Source organism: Arachis hypogaea, chromosome 18 (genome assembly GCF_003086295.3).
Source record: "Arachis hypogaea cultivar Tifrunner chromosome 18, arahy.Tifrunner.gnm2.J5K5, whole genome shotgun sequence".
NCBI classification, from domain to species: domain Eukaryota; kingdom Viridiplantae; phylum Streptophyta; class Magnoliopsida; order Fabales; family Fabaceae; genus Arachis; species Arachis hypogaea.
In genome coordinates, this window is record NC_092053.1 from 120,705,225 (window position 1) to 120,724,402 (window position 19,178).

Genomic DNA, 19,178 nt, shown 5'->3' on the forward strand with positions numbered 1-19,178 from the left:
CCAAATAAAAATATCACTTTGTACAATACCAACATCCAAATCTTTTATACTACAAATTATTTTAAATAAAACACCTTTCAAATTTAACTTTAGTTTACACATTTAATTTAATTATATAAAATATAGCAATTTTTAATATCTATTATATACTATTATTAATTTACCGTCCCATCTTGCGCATGGCGCAGGTCTCATTCTAGTTAACCATAATAAAGACTCGGATCCCAACATAAAAAACTAGGTACAATTAACATAACTCTCCCAAAAGTAAGCATAAGAGTCTAGTAAATGCTGACAATAACGCTTTTGATTGGATAACCAGCATCGTTTCACAAATCGGCTTCTTTAATCCCAAATATGAAAACAAGTATCCTCTTAACAATAGTTGGTTACATAACTCAAGGACTGAAGATTAAATATGATGATACTTTCTAGTCCCAAGAATCATAACTACACACCTCACTCAAAGTTTCCACCCTATAAACTTAGACTGGGCAAGAATTTTCTAACAATCTAAACCAACTAGTTTACTTTTCCTTTTCAAAATCTGGATGGATCAATTTGAATAATCAAAGCAAGCATGTGTCAACTAAGTTGGAACAACAAAAGTGGATTCTGCCATTGACGATATCACATGCCGCCTTCGCCTTTCAAATAGAAAAAACTGCATTAGACAAAGACATACAGTTTCATTGGCCATATGGTTTTTAAGGCATGTTCCTAACAATGTAGAAAGCTTTATAAACCAAACAACAACGATGACAACAACAAAGCCTTATGTGTTTAAAGTGCATTTATGCTTAAATCTCTTTTTAATATTTAATTTATGGATAAGACTTCATAAACTGAAACAGGAAATTTCAGAGACAAGTGATATAACAGCAATTAACAAGGACTGTGGCACCAATTACATTCAAAAGCACACACCCAGAACCAAAGAATGCGGAAAAAAAAAAAGTAAAATTAAATGACAACCCGGCAGAGTTCACTATGCTGTGAGATTGTGCACCCTAAATATTATCATGCAAAATTTATAGTACTTTTCATATGAAGTATCGTTTCAACTGATTCCATCTCTAAAATGTCACAAGGCACCTCCTGATTACAATAAACTCGTTTGTTTACCAAGTTTGTTACCCTGTTTCATTATCCACAGGCCACAGAACTACATGAAGATGTTCAAAACCATGCTTAGTGCATTACTAATGAATGAAAGGATAAGACGACCAAGTTTTTTAATGCCATACAGACAATTTTATGGTAGTTGTCGACTTCCGAACACAATCCTAATCACAACCTATGTAGTGATTGGCAACAAAGGCAAATGCAGTGTTACACAACAGCTTAAGCAAAAAAAGTCTATATCTATATGTTTCTACACTTCAAAGCCTTGACTTCAAAAGCTAATAGACCCAACAAAAGAAAGGAAAAAAAATTTATAAATATTGACTTATTGTGTATATAAAATCAGAGTCATAAACTCAATAGCATCTGAAGAGAAATGAATGCACTATCAACTAAAATCGCTTGTTGAATGGAAATGTAAACTTACCTAGTTTGTAGAATCTTGGTTGCACTAACCATTTTTTTACTTTCGAGTTTCAATAAAGTACATATACAATATGATGAATGCATTTATACATGTTTTAAGTTGCTTATAGTAGAAAACTTATCATGTAAGCTTATTAGCTAATTGTTGATTATTGACTTATTTTAAAGTGACTTTTCAGGTTGAGAAAATAAGCTAAAAATGGATAGTTAGATAGGCTGTTATGATGAATTTATCCAATCTGTTTTATCGAGAAAACACAATCCAATCCTTTGAAAGCTTAAACATTTGTTTACAGCGACACAACATAAGCCCATTCAAGCAACTGCATCAGGCATCACATGTAACAGAAAATTTCAAAAAGCCATTGATGCATTCACTCAAATCAACGATAAGCCAAAAGTGGGAGTAAATGTAAGAAGCACGTGCTCCGAATAGTATAAGGGAAAAAAATTGACAAGAAAACATGATGCATGCATTCTCATAGATTACTAATTTATTTCATGAATGGCCAAACAAAGGGGTTTAAGGGGAGGGAGAAAGAAACTGCTACATGTGTATATATGAATGACCACTCCAAAACAGTTGCTTCCTGAATAACTAGCATAAACACTTAAACTGGTCTGACCAAGATTGTTGCAAGCCTTTCCTATGCAAAACTGAAAAACATTAAGATTCTTGATATTGTATCAACTTTGACAAAAAGGGCAACATAGAAACAAGAAGCAAAAAGTATTACAAAGAAGAAACAAAAATAGAACCCAGTACTCATTTGTCATAAAGATCATATCTGAATAACTAAGGAATTCGGAGACATGAAAGAGATAACAAACCTCTTCTTCCTTGGATACAATTGCTAGCAACACGCAGGTCTATAAGAAACAGCAGCAAAAATGTCAACCAAAAGAACCATAGCATTTTGGGGATCCACAAAAGCATTTCTTCCTTCCCTTGGATGAACTGCTACCCTCAGCATGACCAGAGCGGGTAACTCCATAATCATATGTTAACTCTGTCATCGGAGGAATGTGTCTTAGGGCAAAAAATGCAATGTGAAGGAAGGATTGATTGTTTTCATGATATACAACTGGCTGCCAGAAAACATTTGGGGAGCAACTATGATTCATGAATCTAGCCACGTTCCCAACATCTTTGGCGCTTATAATTAGATGGGATTGTATATCATAATCTTCATTGCCATCACTTGAAGCCCCGTCTTCCAGTAAGCTAGGTTCATAGTTCCACTTGAAAGGTTTAAAAATACGGCTTGTATCAAAAATGTACTCATTATCTCCTTCCACACTTAACTTGGCTCTGTCAACAACTTCTCCTGCATACTCACAAATAAAAGTACCAGCACGAATAGGATCCAATGATCGAAGACCCCACCCTCGATCCATCGTTTTGAACACTTCCATGTAATGCTTTAAACCAGACTGGGACACTCGATTTTTGCAATTCGGAAGACAACGACACATAGAGCCACATTCATGAACTAATGGCTTCCGACTTACTAGAAAACCATTTGCAATATATGGAAAATCACCAACATTTCTTTGAATGCAAGAGCAACTCAAATCTCCCGGGACACATGCTTTGTTACAATTGCATCCATGAGAAGACATAATTGAACCAAATGGTTTTGGGTTTTTGAGAGAATGAACGTAAGTGAAGAAACCAGGACCCTTTGCATTATCAACCTCATTGACAAGTGATACAGGAATACTCTCGATTCCTGAAGAGAGATCTTTAATAATAAGACCACTCCTTGAAAGGGTGCCTTCTTTCCATTTCTGAACTGATTTCCAAACAGCAAAAGCACTGGGCTGTTCAGGCAATCTTACAAACTTATACTTAAAAATGCCACCACCAGATTTCCCCCTTTCTATCCAAGAATCTTGGATTTTATACAAACCATCATAAACATATATTTTTGTGCTTTTGTTAGTAGCATCTTTCAGTCCACGGATGACTCTTACTTCATTATGCCGTTGTGAACTTTTATCCAAAGCAAGATTACCCCTTTGAAGCTTCTGATCAGTCGCATTCTTATCTTTCTTGTGGAAGTCACCCTGACCACTATATACCAAAATATCATTATCCTCTGTATCATCATCATATTCTCCAGACGAAACAATGCTTAGAGCCAAAGGTTCCTCCTGAGATTCACATTTCATAGTCGCATAGTCAATTCCGCTCATTGTCTGTCCATGTAAGCCCACGAGACATAACTCCATTCGTAGGTAGAAAATGTCACCAATCTCAATCCCAGGCACTACTCCTATTCTCCTTCTCAGGTTCGTTCGAACCCCTCTGAGTGTCATAGTATTGCTAGCTCTTAAATCTGCACGCTTGATAACACCAGTCGTGTTCAATTCCTTGGCTTCTTCAAGTTGCAATAGCCTTCTTCGAAGAGCATCAAATGTCGTGAGTACAAAATTAACTGTCTCACGGTCAGCGTCACTCCTTTTTTCTAGACTAAGACTGATCGACGAAGACAATACAAAATCTGAATCTTGATTTACCCTGCTCCTCTTTTGGGATGATTTGTTGCCTTGTGAATTTGGTTCTGAACGCTTTTGGGCATTAGCAACACCATTGAACCCTTCAAATGATGAACCAGCATCCACATTAGGTCCACGTAGGTTTACTTCTTCAACTAGGGGGCTCCTATAGACCCGTAATGGAGTTGGAGCCGGTATGGATGTGTTAGATGACTTGCAACCACGCATATGTGGTGCCGTACAATTTTGGTCATTAACAACACCATTGAGCCCATCCACGGACGAAGAACCATCACCATTTCCTCCGTGCAGGGTTTCTTCTTCAACCAGAGGGCTCCTAAAGGACCTTAATGGAACCGGAGCTGGAATAGAACCAGGAGGTGGTTTGCTTCCACACATATCTGGTGCTGCATGGTTTCGGTCATTAGCAGCACCACTAAGCCCCTCCATTGATGAAGAACCATCACCATCAGCTCCACGTGGGGCTTCTTCTTCAACTACTGAACTCCTAAATGACCTTACTGGCGCAGGAGCTGGAACCGGAGCTGGAGCCGGAACCGGAGCTGGCGCGGGAGCAGGGGGTGCTCGAAATTCTTGATTTACACCCACGGGCAAAAATGGAGAAAATCCATATGGGGGCTGGGCAGATGTAGAACCTAGCGTAGATTCCGGGAACACTGGTGCCAAACTACGCAAGGGTTTAACATCTACAATCCCTAACTTATAAACAGAATCTGATGAGTTTTGACATAACCCTTCTTCCATTATTACAACCCTCCCTAACTTTCAATAAAGTAACAGTACAAGCAAGCTTCATAAGTTAAAAATTAGTCACCTTTGTTCTTCCTTCAAATTCACAACTTCATAAAGCAACTCAATTTGGAACATCTCGTCATTTTGCTGCAGAAAACCACAAAAAAAAAAAGTGTTAGAAAAGTACGGGAAAACGAAATCAAAGCAATAGGTCTCATTGAAACACATATAAAGAAGCAGTTTACGAGAATCTGAATATAAAACAGGAGAAATTTCAAACTTTTACCAAAAGAAGAATAAATCTTCGTGGTGCGAGAAAAGTGAGTAACTTGCAACAGATTCTTCTTCGTGCGAATAGAAAAGGAGAAGACGGCAGAGAAAATGAAATGAAAATACACCGTAACTTTTCAATTGTTGTGAGGAAAAGGAAGAGGAAGAGGGACAGATAACAATTAAACTAACTCGGCTTTTATTAAGCTTAGTTAGTTTAATTGGGGTTCAATCAAAATAATTAAATTATAATAAAATAACTATAACTAGTGTATTAAATTGAATGAAATGGCAATTTCAATTCAATATTTTATGAATTATATTTATTTATATTAGGTTAAATATTATATGTGTTATTTAGTAATTTTCTATCTCATTACAGCTATCTAATCAAATCTTTTTAAACATCAAACAATCCTAATACAATAAATATATAAATTGGTATAGTATGTCTAGAATTTTTTAAATAAACTAATCAATTTATAAAATTATTTTCTAAATTTTAATTGATTAAATTTTCAATTTCTCAAAAATATCATAGACTAAATTATTGTTTTATTTTACTGTAGTTTAATATGTTTAATTTTAATATGTTTAATATTTAAAAAATTAAAGACTAATTTATTTTTGTTTTCTTCAAATTGGATTTTGTTTTATACAAAATGAAAAAATACTACTCTATGATCTGTGTTGAGAGTTGACTTCTTTATAATAATTTTACAAAATTTCAGCTTAATATAACAAAGTTTTAATGACATTCTTAAAAGTTTTTAATTGAATTTATAGTAATACATATTAAGTATATATTTAATCAATAATGTTGAGATTTTACTCTTCACTATAATAAAATTATATATTCTTGTAGTTATGAAAATTTAACTATTTTTACTTATATCTTAAGTTTATACGCTGAAAACCTATAAAATATTAGTTAAAAATTTAAATATTAGTTATTCCACACATTGATATCTATGGAAAAGTTATCAAATTAGTTTTAAAAACTTCATATCATTGAGAAAAATAATTTTAAAAGATATAAATAATAGATAAATTTTTAAATAATTAAAAAATATGACAAAAAAATCATATTTTTAAAGTGACAAATAATTTTTATATTTAGCAAATGTGTTATCTCTTTGATCCGGACTTTTCTAAAAATATTTGGGGATAATTATTTAAAAAGTGCACACAAAAAATAAATCAAAATTTGATCTATATAATTTTTTAACTTTTTTTTAATTTTGATCATTTATAAAAAATAAAAATAAAAAAAATCACTTGCCATAAAATTATAAAATTTTGAATATAAAACTATCTTCCCTTTCTAACGTTATTTGCAAAAAATTAAATATATATTTAATATATGATTGTTTTAGTTATTTTTTAAAATTTTTAGTGAATTCATCTATCTTTATATCATTTAAAATTTTTTTGTCAGTAATATACACTTATAGATACTATTTTTATAATCAGAAAAGCTCTGCATACAAGCCATTAGGACTTGTATACTTTACAAGTTAATTAACGAATAAACCAAAAAAACGTGATGCAAGGTCTATATTCTTCTTCTTCCTCCTCCTCTTCTTCTTTTCTTTCGTTTCTTGCCTTCTCTTTCTCCTCCTTCTTCTTGTTGATGCACGTTCTTCTTCCTCTTCCTCTTCTTCTTCTTCTTCTTTTCTTTCGTTTCTTGCTTTCTCTTTCTCGTTCTTCTTCTTCTTGCACGTTCTTCTTCCTCTTCCTCTTTTTCTTTTTTTCTTTCGTTTCTTGTCTTCTCTTTCTCCTTCTTCTTCTTCTTCTTGCTGCACATTCTTCTTCCTCTTTCTGTTCTTCTTCTTCATTTACGTGTTTTTCTCTCTGTTTTCTTTCTTCGTTATTCTCGATTTCCATTGTTTTTTGACATCAAGCTCTGAAATCGTTTTTGAAGAAGAAGAAGTAGCAGAAGATGAGGAGGAGAAAGAGAAAGAGTTCTGAAATATGCATAAGGTGCACTTCAACGAATTTTGGGTGTATTTCTTAAATCCTTTGGGTGTATTTTTGTAATCCTTTGGATGTATTTCTATAATCGTTTGGGTGAATTCCTGTAACCGTTTGGGTATATTTCTGTAATTCTTTGGGTGTATTCTGTAATCGTTGGGGTGTATTTCTGTAATTGTTTGGATGTATTTCTGAAGTTTCATTATTTTCAAATTTGGCAAGAAAATTGTTTTCATGGAGGAAGAAGAAGAAGAGTCATGCATAGTGAGTAACGCACTTTGGAAACAGGAAGTTGTTGAATAACGTGCGTTTTATTTACTCTTGAATGTGAAAGTGTGTAATGCGTTAATTAAGTGTAATGCGTGTGTTTTATTGGACTTGTAAGACTTGTAAGCCAAAAAAACTTGTATGTGTAGCAGGCCTCAAATATAATTTACCTTGCAACTTAAACTTATATTAGAAAAACTTATTCAGCTCCAGCAAAATATCAAATTTCAAAAGTCAGTATACCCAAATCTGTAATGATTTTAATCAAATTTACAATAACAAACATTAATAAATAAACTACAAAATTTACTCTTTTAAGTCTAGGATTCGGTGGCCTTCTCTAATGAAAGAGCGCCGGTTACTCTTTTTAAAATATGGATAAAGTATATTTTATATGTATGAAGTTTGACAAAAAATTTAAAAATATTTTTAAATTTTATTTTATTTTAATTTTATTTTAAAATTTTTTTATTTGTATCAAATATATTTCTAACAATTAAAATTTAAAAAAAAATTAAGATCAATTCAACAACAATTTTATAAGAACAATTCTCAACATAAGTAAATTAAACATAATTTTTATACATTTTTGTTAGATTGCTCTTAAATTTTTTGTAAATTTAGCCATTGAGAATATATTTAATATAAATTAAAATTTTTTTAGACAAAATTAAAACAAAATAAAACTTAAGCGTATTTTTAAAACTTTTGTTAAGTTTCAGGAACAAAAAGTATACTTTATCTTTAAAATATTTAATTATTTACAAATATACCACATACATGATTTTAAAAAATTATAATATTTTTTTTTTATTTAGACTACGGATTCCTTACTCCATATTTTATTTAGGAGTATCGTAAACCCACCTAAAAATAATTATAAATTGAACCCTATTTTTTATTTTTGAAAAAATTAATAATTAAAAATTGACCCCTATATTTATTCTTTTTACACTTTTTTTTCTTTTTCTTTTTGATCCCAGGTTCAAAGTAGCGAGACATTTGTTCTTTTCGCCGCGCAACCCGCTTTTTTAATAGGTGTCGTTTTCACCCTATCTCTTCACTCATATTATCCAAAATAACCATTCGGGTACTGATTTTGGGGTTTATCAAGGATTGAACTCTTGACCTTTCGAATCTAGAGCTCTAATACCATATCATGAAACCACTCATTCCAAAAGCTTAAGCTTATAGAAAAAGGTAACACTAATGGTTATATCTCTAATACTGAATCGGACATCCCCAAACCTCCATTGTACACATTGTACAGATATTCCATTGGCTCCCTATACTTCCTCATATTTTATTGCTTCTTTCCAAACTCAAGTTCTATTTTACTTTATTTTGTTTTATTGCTTTTCTATGGCAATTTTTTTGTAAATTTGAATGAAGTTTAATTTCAATTTGTGCTTGATATATGTTAGAAGAAACTTTGTTTCAATTGTTTATCAGTGATTTATTTTTCTTCTATTTTTTTGGTTCATAAGTGTTGTTTCTTCTTATAATGGAACTATAATTATATATTAAAATAATTTTGAGTTAGCACTCAAGGTGTATTGGTATTATGAAATGTATATACCAGAAGGACCATGGTATTGTTGACGATTGGATTTTTGATGGTTTAAAATTTCACAAATGAATTCTCGTTGTAAGTATAGTTCCTAAACCAAACAATAATCCTTTCATACAAAAGATTGTTTGTCACAAGTAACAAACCCCTAAAATTAATAACCGAAATATTCAAACCTTGGGTCGTTCTCCCTAGGAATTGTAATGAAGTGTTTTGTTATTGGTTGTGAGTTATTTTTGGGGTTTTAATAAGAAACATGAAAGATAAATGGCAAGAAAGTAAACTAAGGCCTAAAAAGGTCTTGGCAAGGGTTGGTGGTCAAGGATCTCTATCCTAATCACTAACCACAACATGAGAATTGGCAAGGATTAATCTCATTAAATCATCCTCTAACTAGTAGTAAAGAAAAGTCAAATGAGCTATGTCAATCCTAGTCCATAAGTCCTAACTCTCCACTAATTCAATTAGTGAGGACTAGAGTCAATGGATCCCAATCATCAATTACTTGGACATTAGTAACTCAAGAGTTCCTAAGTTACCTTTCCAAGCCAAGAACATAAAATTCTACTCTAAAATCCAACCAAGCATTTCATCAAACACTTGGAAGGCATAAAAGGAAAGCATAGTAAAATTGCAAGAAAAGTAAATCTACACTACTCAATTTGCAAGGAATTAAACAACAACAAATCAAATGAACACAATTATTATGATTTACCTTGAATTGAATTGAAAGAGAAAGGAAGGAACAAAAGTAGATCTACAACAAAATGCAAGAACAACATAAAGGAAATTACAACAAAAGGATGGAAGAAGAATGAATGTAACAACAAGGAATTGAGAAGATAGAAGTAGAAGAAGATGAATTAAAATCTAGATCTAAGAACTAAACCTAATCCTAATTCTAGAGAGAAGTGAGAGCTTCTCTCTCTAGAAACTAACTCTAACTACTAAACTAAACTATGACTAAAACTAATGGTAACTAACACATGTTTTCCTCTTCACTCCTTGGGTTAAATAGCATCAGAAATGAGTTGGATTGGGCCCACAAGGCTTTAGAATTCGTTGGCCACGTTTTGCTTTAAGTGAACTAGGTGGCAGCAACGGCGCGTGCGCGCCACCATACGTGTAGAAACTATGGCAAATCTTATATCGTTTCGAAGCCCCGGATGTTAGCTTTCCAACCCAACTGGAACCGCATCATTTGGACCTCTGTAGCTCAAGTTATGGTCGATTAAGTGCAAAGAGGTCGGCTTGATAGCTTTCCGGTTCTTTCATTTCTTCATGAGTTCTCCAACTTTTCATGCTTTCTTTCTTCATTCCCTTGATCCAATCTTTGCCTCCTAAACCTTAAATCACTTAACAAACATATCAAGGCATCTAATAGAATCAAGGTGAATTAAATTTAGTTATTTTGAGTCCTAAAAAGCATGTTTTCACATTCAAGCACAATTAAAGGAGAATATACAAAACCATGCTATTTCTTGAATAAATATGGGTAAAATGTGATAAAATCCCCAAAAATCAATACAAGATAAACCCTACAAATGGGGTTTGTCAACCTCCCCACACTTAAACCAAGCATGTCCTCATGCTTAAACCAAGAATGAAGTAAGGGTATGGCATTTATTCAATGGAAACTAACTAAATGCAATCTACCTATATGCAACTATCTAAATGAATGCAAGTGCTTGGTCAAAATAAATCAATTCACAAGAAACATATATGCACAAGGGCTAAGGACTAGCAAGTCTAATCCACAATTGAATTGAGTTATTAAATATTTTTACAAACTTGCATGAAAAATGATGATCATAGGTGAAAACATGTAATTAAGCATCGAACCCTCACCGGATGTGTTTGCACTCTATTCGCTCAAGTGTTTAGGGTTGATTCACTCAATTCTCCTCTATTTCATGCTTTCCAAGATTTGTTTTTCTTCTAACAATCAACATTTATTTCATGCATGCATACAAGTATCATGAGGTCTTTTCATTGGTTGTAATGGGGCTAAGGTCAAGGTAGGATGCATATTTGGTCAAGTGAGCTTGAAATTTGAATCTTTGATAAGCTTAAACTTCCCACATAACCTATGACATCCTATACAATTAAGTTCTAACCTAACTACCCATTTTCTCACTTTTTCACATACTCATGCATTTTCTTTTCATTTCACAGCACTTATGCATTGATCTTATTGAGCTTCACTTTGGGGCATTTTGTCCCCTTTTTATTATTTTTATTCTTTTTTTTCTTTCTTTTTCTATTTTTTTTTCTTTTTTTTTCATATTGTTTTTCTTATTTTTTCTTTTTTTTTTCTTTTCTTCTTTTGTTTTTCTCATTCTTTTCTTTTTTTATATACGAGAACATCAATGCATAAGGTTTTACATTTGATCAATACATGAGTATGTACCCAATTCCCAATATTTACAATAATAATACAAAACTACCCTTTTATTCACCCAATGCCCCAAGGTTCCCACACTTGAATGATACACACACTCTAGCCTAAGCTAATCAAAGATCCAAATAAAGGACATTCATTGTTTTTTCGCTTTAAGGCTTGTAATGTGCTAAATTAAGAACAAGTGGGTTAATCGTAGGCTCAAATTTGGCTAACAATGGAAGATAAAAGGTAGGCTATTTGGGTAAGTGAGCTAAATGAAATGATGGCCTCAATCACATAAATGCATGAATACACAAAATAATGGACATAAAGAATCAAACAAATCAAAGATTACAATCATAGAAAGAGAATAATGCACACAAGAAGGAAAAATAAGTGGTTGTAAGATGTAACCACACCGTTAGGCTCAAATCTCACAAGCTTGTGTTCTTAACTCATAAATCATGTTCCACAAAATATATAATTCAAGCAAGTTCTATGAAAAGTTTTCCACTCAAATCAATTGGTGCCCTATAGATAGAAATCCTTGGAAAATTTCATTATTTTGACTAAGCTTATTGTGTATATATATGCAAAAATAAGAAAATGCAACAAAAATCCAAAAAAAACCTAAAATGAAATGCAAAAGTGTTGGGATTAGAAATTTGTCACCCAAAATCGCCGACCGGTCGGACGACCTCCCCACACTTAAAAGTTTGCACCGTCCTCGGTGCACTCAAAGATGAGCAAGGGGGTGCGGCGACTCTCCGGATTGCTATGTGTTCTTTCTTCCACTTCCATGGTTGCTTGTGGTGCATTCGTTATGAAAAACAAAAATATAACACCATAAGATGAGAAGATATAAAAGCAAGGAAGCACACATTGTTGGAATGAGGTAAATCACTAGAATGAGGTGAGTGAATTAGTGTGACATTAAGAAATATTAGGTGTGTGAATTCTAAATTGCGCGGTTTAGAATACACATTAGCATAAAAGCTATGTCACAAAAGAAGCATGCACGTCACTTATCCTAGTGTGCTTGAGATGCTTTAAGTAAGCTTGTAAGGTAAGACAAGCATTAGAGAGGCATGAAAGCATTCAAGTCAAACATATGGATGGATATAATCATGAAATACAATGCATTAAGGTAAATGCACAACATCATCCATCAAGAGGTTGCCTAATCGAGGGAAAAGGATCCAAATCACATGGTGGCTAGCTACAACGTGCAATTCAAAAGAGTTATAAGCTCGAAGACAATTCTCATCACTCGGTATTTTTCAAAAGGTAAGCATGAAGAACTCAAAACCAAGTAACAAAATATAACCTCAATCATAGAATCCAACAAAGATTATCTAAAAACATTCATGCTAAAATAGCATTTAGGCAATAAGGGATATAGCAATGTATAGTGGACAAAGTCAATACTCCAACACTTATGATGAAAAGAGAGAAAATAAAATGAAAACTAAACTAAAACTAACTAATCAACTAACTAACTAACTAACAACCTACTAAAATAAATGGTTATCGATGGTGTTTGGAAGTGTTGGATGAGGGGTAGGAGGAGGGAGGAAGAAAGGAGAAGGAAAGAAATAGAAAGAGGAGAGGAAAAGAAGTGGATGGGAGAAAGGGTATCCACGCGTACGCACGCATGGCGCGCGCGCGTCGTTGGCTTATTTCGAGAGTGGCGCGTACGCGTCATGTGCGCGTGTGCGCAAGTGGGGTTTGCGCCAGAGGCACAACGTTGGCGCGGCGCAGGCACAACTCTCTGGAAAATGTATGGAGGTTGGAACTTCTCAATCCACGCGTGCGCACGCATGGCGCGCGCGCGTGGATGGTCAAAAATGCTGTAAGTGCGCGTACGCGCCATGTACGCGTACGCGTGGATGGTGCTCTGTTTTTCAAAAGTTTTTTTTTTCTATGTTTTTGCACCAATCCAAGCATTCCAAACCTCCAAACAGCTACCAAGACACTATAAAACCTTATTTAACATACTTAAACTACCAAACATACTCAACTAACTAAACAAAACATGAAATTAAGCTAATTCTACCAATATATACAAAAGAGAAAATGAAAGGATTTTACCATGGTGGGTTGTCTCCCACCTAGCACTTTTGTTTATTGTCCTTAAGTTGGACTTATGGGGAGCTCCTCTCAAGGTGGCTTGTGCTTGAAGCTATCCTTGAACATCCACCAATGCTTGAATCTCCAATAAGCTCCATTCTTCAATTTTAATATCTTCAAGCCTTGATGGAGTTCTTCACAAACCATGGGCTCCCAAAATTGATCCTCATATATTCCCAGATCCCATATCTTATTTCCACACCCATCTTCAAGTTGATTATCATTATTCCATTTGGGTGGCATGACCTTAGAATTCTCAATAAAGTGACCAAACATTCTCCTAGACCCAAACAATCTAGCTCTATACCAAACCGTGCAATTAAGCTTTGAACATGCAACCATAATGAGCCTAGAATAATGTTTCCAACCACTAGCCATTTCCTTTTTGCTTTTAAAGCCACAAATATGTCTAAGTTGACCATCCGTCTCAAGCAAACCATATTCAAGGGGAATAATAAAGCTTGAGTATAAGGAATTTACCCACTTGAATGAAAGAATGGATGGTGGTGGCTTGGGGAGAGGTATCTCCAACGTGCTAGCAAGCTTTACTCCCTTGTGTTCTTCCTTATTAATCTCCACCTCTTCATAAGATTCTTCACTTCCAATCCTTTGTTCATCAATTTCATCTAACTCTTCCTCATCACTCAAATCATAAATGGGAGGTTGAGAGAAATCTACCTCCACATTGCTTTCTATCTCATTGGGAGAGGGTTCTTCAAATTCAAAGGATTCTTCACCACTAAGACTTGATGCTTGATCTTCATCACCAAGGGGACTAAATTCTTGCTCTATCCCATCCAAATCTTCATATAGAATATGTCTTGGAAGGTGTGCACTTTCCTCCCTAGCATCAATTTCAATCATCTTGGAGGGGTTTTCTTCAATTCTAGATTCCCATGGAGGCTCCGCATCTCCTAAGTCTTCAACCAATTCTTCCCTTTCTTCAATAATCATAGCTTCCTCCAATTGTTCCAATACAAAGCAACTTCCCTCATTCTCCACCAATCTCTCCTTCATGCTATGCTCTTCTTGAGCCATGGGAGTTCCTTGAGTGTCCAAAAGTTGGGATGCTAACCGGTTTACCACCGCATCCAAGGCGGTCATGAATTGTTGCACATCCCTTGTCATCTCCTCATGTCCTTGAAGAAGAACACCAAGGGTTCCATCCATTAGAGGTTGGAGTGGATAAGAAGGTTCATTGTCTTGGAGAAAGGGTTCATTATAGGAAGGTGGTTCTTCTTGGTGAGGTGGTGGTGTGTATTGAAGTGGTTCTTGGGAGTAGTAATCTTGGAATTGTGGTTCCATGTATGGCTCATATGGTTCAAAAGGAGGTTGGTATGGTAGGTAAGGATCATGGTCATATGGAGGTGTTTGTTGAAAATAGGCTTGTGAGTGTGGTTGAGGTTCATGTTGAGGATATGACTCATAGGCATATGGTGGTGGTTCTTGAAAGTCACAAGGAGATTCACCATAGCCATTGGATTGATATGCATCATAGAATGGCTCTTCTTCATAGTGCATTGGTGGAGGTTGTTGCCAAGAGGATTGATCATAAGCATATTGCTCCTCCCACCTTTGGTTATCCCATCCTTGACACACATCTTCATTGTAGCTCCCATCACCTACAACATAGTTGTAATCACACTCATAGCCAAAATGAGAATTCATGGTGAAAAGATAAAATAAAAACAAAAGCTAATAGAAAACAAAAGAAACAAAATTCTACAACTAGCAAATAAAGCAAAAAGCAAGATATTCACACTATTCACATATGTACAATAACCAATAACATAACACCATTGCAATTCCCCGGCAACGGCGCCATTTTGACGATTAGATTTTTGATGGTTTAGAATTTCACAAATGAATTCTCGTTGTAAGTATAGTTCCTAAACCAAACAATAATCCTTTCATACAAAAGATTGTTTGTCACAAGTAACAAACCCCTAAAATTAATAACCGAAGTATTCAAACCTCGGGTCGTTCTCCCTAGGAATTGTAATGAAGTGTTTTGTTATTGGTTGTGAGTTATTTTTGGGGTTTTAATAAGAAACATGAAAGATAAATGGCAAGAAAGTAAACTAAGGCCTAAAAAGGTCTTGGCAAGGGTTGGTGGTCAAGGATCTCTATCCTAATCACTAACCACAACATGAGAATTGGCAATGATTAATCTCATTAAATCATCCTCTAACTAGTAGTAAAGAAAAGTCAAATGAGCTATGTCAATCCTAGTCCATAAGTCCTAACTCTCCACTAATTCAATTAGTGAGGACTAGAGTCAATGGATCCCAATCATCAATTACTTGGACATTAGTAACTCAAGAGTTCCTAAGTTACCTTTCCAAGCCAAGAACATAAAATTCTACTCTAAAATCCAACCAAGCATTTCATCAAACACTTGGAAGGCATAAAAGGAAAGCATAGTAAAATTGCAAGAAAAGTAAATCTACACTACTCAATTTGTAAGGAATTAAACAACAACAAATCAAATAAACACAATTATTATGATTTACCTTGAATTGAATTGAAAGAGAAAGGAAGGAACAAAAGTAGATCTACAACAAAATGCAAGAACAACATAAAGGAAATTACAACAAAAGGATGGAAGAAGAATGAATGTAACAACAAGGAATTGAGAAGATAGAAGTAGAAGAAGATGAATTAAAATCTAGATCTAAGAACTAAACCTAATCCTAATTCTAGAGAGAAGTGAGAGCTTCTCTCTCTAGAAACTAACTCTAACTACTAAACTAAACTATGACTAAAACTAATGGTAACTAACACATGTTTCCCTCTTCACTCCTTGGGTTAAATAGCATCAGAAATAAGTTGGATTGGGCCCACAAGGCTTTAGAATTCGTTGGCCACGTTTTGCTTTAAGTGAACTAGGTGGCAGCAACGGTGCGTGCGCGTACTTTACGCGTGCGCGCCACCATACGTGTAGAAACTATGGCAAATCTTATATCGTTTCGAAGCCCCGGATGTTAGCTTTCCAACCCAACTGGAACCGCATCATTTGGACCTCTGTAGCTCAAGTTATGGTCGATTAAGTGCAAAGAGGTCGGCTTGACAGCTTTCCGGTTCTTTCATTTCTTCATGAGTTCTCCAACTTTTCATGCTTTCTTTCTTCATTCCCTTGATCCAATCTTTGCCTCCTAAACCTTAAATCACTTAACAAACATATCAAGGCATCTAATAAAATCAAGGTGAATTAAATTTAGCTATTTTGAGTCCTAAAAAGCATGTTTTCACATTCAAGCACAATTAAAGGAGAATATACAAAACCATGCTATTTCTTGAATAAATATGGGTAAAAGGTGATAAAATCCCCAAAAATCAATACAAGATAAACCCTACAAATGGGGTTTGTCAATTGTCCAGAATGCAAGATTAACATGATTGGACTAACAGTTGCAAAGAAAACACCACTTAGAGGTGCTGAAATATTTGGAATGGATTTGTGCGGGCAGCTTTTTATGAGTTCTTGTGACCACACTGAGCATGAGTTACTCAGGTACATTCATAGGTTACAATCTAAGGATCTCTCGTTATGCCACAGTATAATTTCACTTAGATTTGTACTATGAAATTGAATGCAACAACTGAGATGATGCCAGTAACATGGCCCAGCTTCGTTAATATTCACCCTTTTGCACCAATTAAAGAGGCTCAAGGTTATCAAGTAACTAGTTAGATGTTTAAATGGTTCTTTTTAGACTCTTATAAATAATCTTTGGCCCGAAAATATGGGAGAGAAGAAATTTTTTTAATTTTATTTTCTGTGTCTAAACAATAGAATTTAGTGTCAAAAAATATTCAACAATTTGAGTGATTTGCTGTGTACCATCACGGAATTTGACTCCTTTTTGCAACCAAATGCTTGAGCTGCAGGAGAGTATGCTGGGCTGATGGTTATTCGAGCATATCATTTAGTATGATGACAAGATGTCCGCTTAACTTTTATGAAAAATATTTGCTATTGAAAATGATTTTTTTTATCAATTTATGAGTTAATTTATGACTTTTTTGATTTACTTACATTCCAAAGCAGTATTTGACGTTTTTATTTAATTTTGTACTTAATCATTTGATCTGATAGTTAATAACCTTCAATTGTGCTATTGTCTTTTGCTACATATTTATAGGAGATCAATTTTTTTTTAAATGTTGCTCAAATAAATTCCTACAATGGTTCTTAATTATTTTGAAAATTGGAAAGTGCAGGCAAGAGGAGACCACCACCGTAATATTTGCATTATACCTGTCTCGGCACATGGTACAAATCCTACCAGTGCTACCATGTGTGGCATGAAAATTGTTTTTGTGGGAACCGACGCCAAGGGTAATATTAACATTACAGAGTTGAGAAAGACCACAGAAACTCACAAAGACAACTTATCAGCACTTATGATAAAATCCTTGAGGAAGCAAGTGTTGGGGCACTTCTTTCAAATTTTGGATTTACTGAAACATCAGCTTCTTTACTCGTAAATGTCATTAAAACATTTTTTATGTTCACTTGCATTGCTCTTTCCAAAAAACTTATGGATATTTCAGGCAGGAGGTAGGTTTAACTACAATTTCAAAATTTATTATGTAGTTTAGATTTGCTTTAGCCTTTTTTTGTTGTTCAAGATATTCTTTCGTAAAGTGTATTATAAATTATAATCATATCTTTCTATAGTCTTATTCGATAATACTGTTCTAAGTCACAAAATACAAAGATACTGAGATAGTAGAAAGATAGTAAAAATTTGTATCTACCGTATCTAAATTTTGGATGAATATAAATTTCGTCTATCTTCTTCGATCAGTTTGTGTCTTTAGATCTTTGTATTTTTATTTAGAAACTGACCTCCAATTACATTCTTATATGCAATTTAAGGACAAATAATGCATCATTGTTCTAAATGGGAATAATTATTTGTGAAATGCAGGGCACTATTGCTCAACACAATCCCCATCTTGATAGTGTCTCTAACAGTACTAGTACTAAGGGATTCATTACCCATGAGTTCTATTGTGAATGCACCAGTAACAGCAACATGTGTCATTGTCTATGAGAGCATATTCTGCATGAGATTTGGTGTGATTCCCAACATTATTTGTGCAGAGATTTTCCCAACAAGTGTGAAAGGAATATGCATCTCAATTTGTGCACTCACATTTTGGATCAGCACATTGATAGTCACATCTTCATTCCCATTCTTGCTGCATCAAATTGGACTCACTGGTGTCTTTCATTGTTTGTTTGTGGTTGCATCATTTCTTGGGTGTTTGTTTACGTGAAAGTTCCTAAGACAAAGGGCATGCCATTAGAAGTCATCATCGAGTTCTTCGCCATTGGTGCTAAGCCTGGAGCTGATCCTGCCACCATGGCAAGCTAAAAAGCTCGAGGATCGTCGTCTTATTTGATAACTATCTCAGAACAAAGATAGAGACATTGAAAGACACAACACAACTATTTAGAGAAAAAGATAAACAAAATGTCTCGGACTTTGCTTAACCCAAAATGGGACAATAAAAGAGTTTATAAAGATAAATTTTTTATTTGTGTCTGAGTTCATTGGCAAACAGAACATTCATAATATTATCATTATTGTAATCACAAGGAATTGAAGCAGCAGTAGATTGATATAGTTTTGAGTCTTTAGTTGATTTTGATTCCAATTCCTATTGAGAGTTGAAGATTTCATTGGTGAAATGGAAATATTGGAACCTTTTGCTAGTACGGATAAGATTATGTGTCTTTTTTCCCTTGTATTTTTAAAAATAGAA

At 34.2% G+C, this 19,178-nt stretch overlaps 1 protein-coding gene and 1 pseudogene across 5 annotated transcripts; one reads left to right on the forward strand and one right to left on the reverse strand.

Annotated features, from left to right (window-relative positions):
• Positions 1-289: 289 nt before the first annotated feature.
• LOC112769399 (histone-lysine N-methyltransferase, H3 lysine-9 specific SUVH1) lies at positions 290-5,265 on the reverse strand. 5 transcript variants are annotated; one of them, XM_072224115.1, is made up of 4 exons: positions 5,093-5,249; positions 4,889-4,953; positions 2,383-4,769; positions 290-664 (listed from the first exon to the last, which is right to left on the reverse strand). In XM_072224115.1, exon 3 carries the CDS (start codon positions 4,501-4,503, stop codon positions 2,446-2,448), a length of 2,058 nt encoding a protein of 685 aa, XP_072080216.1. In that variant the 5' UTR covers positions 4,504-4,769; positions 4,889-4,953; positions 5,093-5,249; the 3' UTR covers positions 290-664; positions 2,383-2,445. The 5 variants fall into 5 exon arrangements, with proteins under 5 accessions (XP_072080216.1, XP_072080214.1, XP_072080213.1 ...); XM_072224116.1 differs by lacking the exon at positions 290-664 and adding an exon at positions 2,028-2,208; XM_072224113.1 differs by having other exon boundaries at positions 290-647; positions 2,383-4,953; positions 5,093-5,265.
• An 11,494-nt stretch (positions 5,266-16,759) lies between these two features.
• LOC112770371 (monosaccharide-sensing protein 2-like) lies at positions 16,760-18,787 on the forward strand (annotated as a pseudogene).
• The last annotated feature ends 391 nt before the right edge of the window (positions 18,788-19,178 follow it).